This window comes from Chlorocebus sabaeus, chromosome 6 (genome assembly GCF_047675955.1).
Source record: "Chlorocebus sabaeus isolate Y175 chromosome 6, mChlSab1.0.hap1, whole genome shotgun sequence".
NCBI lineage: Eukaryota > Metazoa > Chordata > Mammalia > Primates > Cercopithecidae > Chlorocebus > Chlorocebus sabaeus.
In genome coordinates, this window is record NC_132909.1 from 48,232,117 (window position 1) to 48,241,156 (window position 9,040).

At 45.3% G+C, this 9,040-nt stretch overlaps 1 protein-coding gene across 1 annotated transcript in view; it reads left to right on the forward strand.

Annotated features, from left to right (window-relative positions):
- The window catches only part of ADGRE3 (adhesion G protein-coupled receptor E3), a 62,165-nt gene extending 59,955 nt beyond the window's left edge, over positions 1 to 2,210 (forward strand). The window contains exon 16 of the mRNA XM_073016857.1: positions 1,879 to 2,210. Within this exon, the coding sequence (XP_072872958.1) occupies positions 1,879 to 1,914 (36 nt within the window). The 3' untranslated portion in view covers positions 1,915 to 2,210. The remainder of the gene's footprint in view (positions 1 to 1,878) is intronic.
- Positions 2,211 to 9,040: the final 6,830 nt, after the last annotated feature.

Sequence of the window (9,040 nt, forward strand, 5' to 3'; positions counted from 1 at the left end):
GAGTCCAGGAGTTTGAGACCAGCCTGGGCAACATAGTGAGACCCCTGTCTCTTCTTTTCTTTTCTTTTTTTTTTTTTTTTTTTTTTTAGACAGAGTCTTATTCTGTTGCCCAGGCTGGAGTGCAGTGGTGCAATCTCAGCTCACTGCAACCTCTACCTCCTGGGTTCAAGTGATTCTCCTGCCTCAGCCTCCCCAGTAGCTGAGATTACAGGTGCCCACCACCACACCCAGCTAATTTTTTTGTATTTTTAGTACAGATGGTGTTTCACCATGTTGGCCAGGCTGGTCTCGAACTCCTGACCTCAAGTGATCTGCCCACCTTGGCCTCTCAAGTGCTGAGATTACAGGTGTGAGCCACTGGGCATGGTGGCAGGCATCTGTAATCCCAGCTACTCAGGAGACTGAGGCAAGAGAATCACTTGAACCTGGGAGGCAGAGGTTACGATGAGCCAATCTCACCATTGCACTCCAGCCTGGGCAACAAGAGTGAAACTCTGTCCTTAATTATTCTCAATAAGAGTAAAAGTGCTGACTGTTGACTGTGACCTATGAAAGGTTTCCCAGATAATCCAAAATAATTCCCAAAGCTGCCAGCATTCTAGATACTGGTTCTCCATAATGGAATAAGGAAAAACATTTTTATTACTATCACTTAACATTGTGGAAATTGAATAATATGAGTGTATCTTTGGATGGGGAAAATATCAAATATAACCTGGGTAATAGAGTGAGACCCTGTCTCTACAGAAACATCAAAGAATTAACCAGGTGTGGTGGTGCATGCCTGTAATTTCAGCTATTTGGGAGGCTGAGGCAGGAGGATTGCTTGAGCCCAGGAGGCAGAGGTTGCAATGAGCCAAGATCATGCCACTGCACTGCAGCCTGGGTGACAGAGCAAAACCCAGTCTAAAAAAAAAAAAAAGAAAAATTATATATATATATACACACACACACACACATATGCATATATATATATATGAATCTCTCTTTAAGGAATATATTAGCTTTGGCCAGATGTGGTGGCTCATGCCTGTAATCGCAGCACTTTTGAGAGAACAAGGTAGGAGGATTGCTTGAGGTCAGGAGCTTGAGACCTGCCTGGGCAACAAAGTAAGACCCCACCTCTATAGAAAAATCTCTGTGCTTCTATTTTTTAGGCACAAAGTTTGAGTAAAAAGCTAATGAAACTCTTCTTCTATGGACAAATTTGACCTTGGGTTAACTTTCTAACTCTGCTCCCAAGAAACTTGATAAAATTGGAAGATCAGTTAGGTTACTGGGCAATGTTCCCTATGGGAAAAATCATGCTTGACTTGTAAATTGCATCTGTGAATGAACCATAAATACCAGGAAGGAAGACATAACTTTGAACTTCTTGCACACAGCTCTTATAACTAGGCTAGGAACCGCTAACCTCATAGGCTTCTTCAGGAGATGTTGGTTCCTCTGTGGAGCTTGGGGCTGCTAAACCAAGCTGTTAGTTGTGGGGTGCAAAGAGACTATTTGTTGACTTCTACAGTGTGTCAGGCACTATGTTAGATAACGGGCATTCAAAGAGGAACAAAGCCAACAAGACTCTAACCTTTCTTCATAGACAAAAAACATCCAGGGGACTGAAATTCCAGAGTGGAATATTATGTCTGAAAATTTATCAAAAAGAATAATTCTTCCTGCTGAATTTTTGATAAGTCTTCCCACTCTAAGCCAAAGAAAACCACATCTGCCCTAGGATTTTTAAATGCTAAGAGATCATGCCATCCTTGCCTGCTGGTTCAAGCTGGGTTTAAATCACTCCTGCTCTTTCTCCATGTTGTTGATTTTTGTTTGTTTGCTTTATTTTACCCTTACATCCACCTTTAATCTAAACCTCTTTTATAGGGGGATGTTTTTCCAGAACAAGTGAAGAGAAAATAATAGAACTAGAACATTCAACTCCATATGGAAAATCATACCCATGGATCTTTTTGGCATTATGAAGAATGAAGCTAAGGACAAGGGACTTCATTAGACATATCATCCTTGGAGAGGAAATAATCAACCTTTACTTCCCACAGTGTTTGTTCTGCATTATAGGCTCTCAAAAAATGTGTGGTAAATTGCATTTCTCTTCACTATGCTGTATTCTGTCAATGCTTATCCCTGGAAACCCAAAACGTGACCACTGTAAATATTTCCTTGACTTTTTGTAAATGAAGAAGTCCTTTACCTCAAGTTCTTAGTCTCACTCATCCTAAACTTGCCCCTTTTTTTTTTAAGACAGGGTTTCACTCTGTCACCCAACTGGAGTGTAGTAGTATGATCATAGCTCACTGCAGCCTCAAATTCCAGAGCTCAAATGATTCTCCCGCCTCAGCTTCCCAAACTCCTGGGATTACAGGCATAAGCCACTGCAACCAGCCATAAACTTGCTCTTCTTTTTTCTTTTTTTTTTTTTTTTGAGATGGAGTCTTGCTTTGTCACCCAGGCTGGAGTGCAGTGGCACGATCTCGGCTCACTGCAAGCTGTGCCTCCTGGGTTCACAGCATTCTCCTGCCTCAGCCTCCCAAGTAACTGGGACTACAGGAACCCACCACCACGCCCGGCTAATTTTTTGTATATTTGGCAGAGAGAGGGTTTCACTGTGTTAGCCAGAATGGTCTCGATCTCCTGACCTCATGATCCTCCCACCTTGGCCTCCCAAAGTGCTGGGATTACAGGTATGAGCCACCGCGCCTGGCCTAAACTTGCTCTTTAAACTCACTCATTCCCTCAAACCGTTAGCTTCCTACTGGCTTTACTTCCTTGCTAGAAACAGGCTAACTTACTTTTTTTTTTTTTTTGAGATAGAGTTTCGTTCTTGTTGCCCAGGATGGAGTGCAATGGTGCAAGTGCAACCTCCACCTCCTGGGTTCAAGCAATTCTCCTGCCTCAGCCTCCCAAGTAGGTGGCATTACAGGCATGCACCACCACACCCGGCTAATTTTGTATTTTTAGTAGAGACAGGGTTTCTCCACGTTGGTCAGGCTCGTCTCGAACTCCCAATCTCAGGTGATCCATCTGACTTGGCCTCCCAAAGTGCTGGGATTACAGGCGTGAGCCACCGTGCCCGACCCAGGCTAACTTCTTTTTTTTTTTGAGACTGAGTCTCACTCTGTCGCCCAGGCTGGAGTGCAGTGGTGAGATCTAGGCTCACTGCAACCTCCGCCTCCTGGGTTCAAGTGATTCTCCGGCCTTAGCCTCCTGATCGCTGGGACTACAGACACATGCCCCCATGCCCAGCTAATTTTTGTACTTTTAGTGGAGACAGGGTTTCACCATGTTGGCCAGGCTGATCTCAAACTCCTGACCTCAAGCAGTGATCCACCCACCAGGGCCTCCCAAGGTGCTGAGATTACAGACATAAGCCATTGCACCTGATGAGAGATTTTAAGCGTTCTCACCACCAAAAAACAAAAAAAAAATTGTTATACGAGGTAATCATATATTGATTAGCTTGACTTAGTCATTCCACAATGTAGACATATTTCAGAACATCCTGTTGTACATGATAAATATATACATTTTTTGTCTATATAAAACAAATAAATGAATAAATATTTAAAGTGTAGAAGAGCCTGGACTCTAAATTATGCTGTCCCTCCAAATAAAAGTTTATTTTGCAAAAAGTAAAAAAATAATTAAAGAATATAAGAAGATTAAGTGCATGCCCAAAAGTTCTAGTTCTATGGAACTTAATAAAAAAAGAATACATTTAAGAAGAAATTTTGCTGGATGATTTTTATTTTTCTTTAGCACCTGTCTGCTATTGATGCTGAGTGATATTTTTTTTTTAAGTCATCACTCTCAAAAGCCAAATTTGAGTCTTTGAAGACCACGTGGGAGAAATAGCTCAAAGCACTGGGGAAAAAAGGCCAAAAGATTAAAATCTTGGAAGAATAAAAGGAAGACTGGGGTGTTTAATGTGAGAATAATAGGGATTTTGAAAGAAAAGAGAGGACACGGCCAGGCACGGTGGCTCACGCCTGTAATCCTAACATTTTGGGAGGCCAAAGCAAGTGGATCACCTGAGGTCAGGAGTTCGAGACCAGCCTAGCCAACGTGGTGAAACCCCGTCTCTACTAAAACTGCAAATATTAGCCAGGCATGGTGGTGGGTGCCTGTAATCCCAGCTACTTGGGAGGCTGAGGCAGGAGAATCACTTGAACCTGGGAAGCAGAGGTTGCAGTGATTCAAGATCGCACCACTGCACTCCAGCCTGGGCAACAGAGGGAAAGACTCTAAGAAAGGGGAGGGGAGGGGAGGGGAGAAGGAAAGAAGGAAAGAAGGAAAGAAAAGAGAGGACACATGTTCAGGCCCCTTCTATCCAAAAAGTCTCCCTTGATCTGCTTTCCTGCTACAATAGCCACTCTATCTCTCCTCCTCTTCACAGCCAAAATTCTAGAAAAAAAGGCCGAGTGTGGTGGCTCACGCCTATAATCCCAGCACTTTGGGAGGCCAAGCCAGGTGGATCACCTGAGGTCAGAAGTTCAAGACCAGACTGACCAACATGGAGAAAACCCCTCTCTACTAAAAATACAAAATTAGCCAGGCTTGGTGGCTCATGCCTGTAATCCCAGCTACTCGGGAGGCTGAGGCAGGAGAATCACTCGATCCCGAGAGGTGGAGGTTGCGGTGAGCCGAGATCGCGCCATTGCACTCCAGACTGGGCAACAAAAGCGAAACTCCATCTCAAAAAAAAAAAAAAAAAAAAAAATTCTAGAAAAAAGAAGTTGTTTCCACTGTGTGGTCTTCACTTCCTCCAACCTCCTCACTGTTCAACCACTGCAATTTAACTTCTGCTTCCAGCGCGCCAAAGGATGAATCAACGTTCCAAATGCTTCCTCGGTGCAAAGTCCACTGGTTATTTCTCAGTCTCACCAAACTTGACCATTGGGTCAACATCTGACTCCGTTGCTCAGTTTTTTTTCTTCTTGAAGCGTTCCCTTCTCTTGGCTTCCCTCATGCCACACTGTCCTATAAGGACAGTCAAGTCATTCTGGTTTTCCTAGGACTTTCCCAGGTTTAGTACCAAAAGTCCCACAATCCAGGAGTCCCTCAGTTCCAGGCAAACCAGAACCATTTCCCAAACTCATCTTTGATGATGACACTCATCCCATAGCGTCATCGTTTATGTTCTCCCAAAAGCAGACTCTGAGATAAGGAGTTTAGTGCATGCAGGTAGATTATTTTGGAGATGATCCCAGGGAACACCAGTAGAGGTGTGAAGAAATGAGGCAGGGCTGGGCGCGGTAGCTCACACCTGTAATCCTAGAACTTTGGGAGGCCGAGATGGGAAGATCGCGAGGTCAGGAGTTCGAGACCAACCTGGTCAATAGGGTGACACACCGTCTCTACTAAAAATACAAAAATTAGCAGGGCATGGTGGCATAGGCCTGTAGTCCCAGCTACTCGGGAGGCTGAGGCAGAAGAATCACTCGAACCCTGGAGGCGGAGGTTACAGTGGGCAACACAGCAAGACTCCATTAAAAAAAAAAAAAAGAAGAAGAAGAAGTGAGGCAGAGAAAGAACAAGATATGCTAAAAGATGTGTTATTGCTGGGCGCAATGGTACACATCTGTAGTCCCAGATACTCAGGAGGCGAAGGCAGGAGGATCGCTTGAGCCCAGGAGTTCAAGGTTGCAATGAGCTGTAATTGCACCACTGCACTCTAGCCTGGGCAACACTGTGAGAACCTGTCTCTAATTTTTTTTTTTTTTTTTAGCAGAATCTCGCTCTGTTGTCCAGGCTGGAGTGCACTGGCATAATCCCAGCTCACTGCAAACTTCGCCTCCTGGGTTCAAGCAAATCTCCTGCCTCAGCCTCCTGAGTAGCTGCGATTATAGGCACACATCACCACGCCTGGCTGATTTTTGTATTTTTTAGTAGAAATGGGGTTTTGACATATTGCCCAGGCTGGTCTCGAACTCCTGGCCTCCAGTGATCCACCCGCTTTGGCCTCCCAAAGTGCTGGGATTACAAGTGTGACCTACCATACCTGGCCAGAGATGTTGTCTCTCTAAAAAAAATTTTTTTTAATTAACCAAAAATGTGTTAGTTGAGCAGGCTCTGTGCAGGTGGAGCTTTACCCCAGTGGGGACTTTCAGGAGATAATTTGGAACATGCATCTCAGAGTCGTCTCTCCTGAGGAATGAGGGAGCTGGGGAGGGAGATGGAGGTTACAGTGAGCCGAGATTGTACCATTGCACCACTGCACTCACTCCAGCCTGGGCAACAGAGCAAGACTCTATCTCAAAAAAAAAAAAAAAAAAAAAAAAAGAAGATAGCTGTAGAAAGAGATCAACAGTGGGAGGCACAGATGGAATCTGAATCCCAGTTGTGCCACTTACCCACTAAATGACAATGGACAAACCCCCCAGGGCCTCAGTTTGCCCAGGTATAAAATGGGGTTGGTTAGCCAGGTGTGGTAGCACACACCTGTAGCCACAGCTACTTGGGAGGCTGAGGTGGGAGGATCACTTGAGCCCGGGAGGTTGAGGCCACAACAAGCTATAATTGCACCACTGCACTCCAGCCTGGGTGACAGAGTGAGATTCTGTCTTTAAAAAAAAAAAAAAATGGGGACTGGGCACAGTGGCTTAAGCCTGTAATCCCAGCATTTTGGGAGGCTAAGGTAGACAGATCACTTGAAGTCAGGGGTTCAAGATCAGCCTGGCCAACATGGCAAAACCCCATCTCTACTAAAAATACAAATATTTACCGGGCATCAGAGTGCACCTGTAATCCCAACTACTTGGGAGGCAGAGGCAGAAGAATCGCTTGAACCCAGGAGCCAGAGGTTGCGATGAGCCGAGATCACACCACTGCACTCCAGCCGGGGTGACGGAGTGAGACTCTGTCTAAAAAAAAAAAAAAAACAAAATAAATAAAATAAAAAGATTGGCAGGGGTTGGTAAATATTCCAATCTCACAAAGTTATGGTGAAGATTCAATAAGAGCCACTGCATTTATCTACCACCGAATATATGTTTGATAAACCATGGTTATTATTTTTATCCAACTGTTGCTCCCCTGGACCTAAAGTGGTAAAAAGTGACCTCTTTCATGTTTACCTCTCTGCAATTAGATAATCATGAGAGATGTGGAAGGAAGATAGGTTGGGACCAGCTCCACCAGGGGCCTCCTAAAGATGTGACCACAGACCCCGCTTCCCCATTTCTCAATACGCGTATCAGAAAACACTGAACTTCCCTCTTCTGATATATGGGAACTTCCCCAGACCCCAGATAAAGTTGCTTGGAACAACAGTCCCCTGGGTGGAGGGTTTACAGCAAGACACCCACACGCTCAGCAGGCTACAGACAGTACAGGAGCTGGCTTTGGTAGTGATGAGTCGGGGCAGGTGCAGAGGTGGGCGGAGGTGAGAAGAGAGGACAGAGAGGATCAAAACTCAGTAGTGGGGTCCTGCCTATGAATTGCCACTGCACTCCAGCCTGGGCAACATCTTGAGAACCCATTTCTTAAAAATAAATAAGGAAGCTGGGTGCAGTGGCTCCCACCTGTAATCCCAGCACTTTGAGAGGCCAAGGAGGGCGGATCACTTGAGGTCAGGAGTTCACGACCAGCCTGGCCAATGTGGCAAAACCCTGTCTTACTAATAATATAAAAATTAGCCAGATGCAGTGGTGCGTGCCTGTAATCCCAGCTACTCAGGAGGCTGAGGCACGACAATCGCTTAAACCCCGGAGGAGGAGGTTGCAGTGAGCCGAGATCTTGCCGCTGTATTCCAGCCTAGGTGACAGAGTGAGACTCCATCTCAAAAAAAAAAAAAAAACCTAATAACGAAATAAAAGAACAAATCAAAGAAACAGGAAGTGAAGTCAGCTCTGACCTCCCCCACCACCTCCTCTCCTCACAGTCTCCTTGCTATAATCACTTGTTCTCAGACAAAACAGGAAAGACTCTGCTATTAATTAAGGGTGCTTGTTGGTTAATAAATTGACCGCAATCCTTGCACTTTGGGAGGCTGAAGGAGGAGGATCGTTCAAGACCAGGAGTTTAAGCCCAGTCTAGGCAACAAAGCAAGACCCCTGTCTATACAAAAAATAAATAAAATAAAATTATCTGGGTGTGGTGGAGCACACCTGTAGTTCTAGTTATACAGGAGTCTGAGGAGGGAGGATCGCTTGAGCCCAGGTGTTTGAGGCTGCAGTGAGCTATGATTATAACACTGCACTGACAGAGTGAGATCTTGTCTCAAAAAATAAAATAAGGCCAGGCATGGTGGCTCACCCACTAATCCTAGCACTTTAGGGGGCTGAGGTGGGCGGATCACTTGACGTCAGGAGTTCGAGACCAGCCTGGCCAATACGGCAAAGCCCTGTCTCTACTAAAAATACAAAAATTAACCAGACGTGGTGGCAAATGCCTGTAATCCCAGCTCTTCAGGAGGCTGAGGCAGGAGAACTGCTTGAACCTGGAAAGCAGACGTTGCAGTGAGCCGAGATCGCGCCGCTGCACTCCAACCTGGGCGACAGAGCAAGACTCTGTCTCAAAAAACAGTAATAACAAATTGGTTGGTTTGGAGAATGTCTACTCACCCTTGGATGCAATTCAAGGATTGTTCAAAGGGAATATTATGTTGAGTTATACCTAGCTGGGGGTAGTACCAGCCCTCTAATTGATATTTTTTGGTTGTCACATGGCCAGGGCAGGAGGGTCAGGCGGGGGTCACTCTGACAGTTTGTGAATGTTATAGGCAAAATTGTGCCACCCCTCCCAAATGCATATGTTGAAATTCTAATTCCCAGGACCTCATAATATTGCTATATTTGGAGACAGGGTCTTTAAAGAGGTCATTGTAGGCCCAGCACAGTGGCTCATGCCTGTAATCCCAGCACTTTGCGGGGACAAGGTGAGCAGATCGCTTGAGCCCAGGAGTTCAAAACCAGTCTGGGCAACATGGTAAAACCCTGTTGCTTTAAAAAATACAAAAATTAGGCAGGCATGGTGGTGCACACCTGTAATCCCAGCTACTCGGGAGGCTGAGGCAGGAGGATGCTTA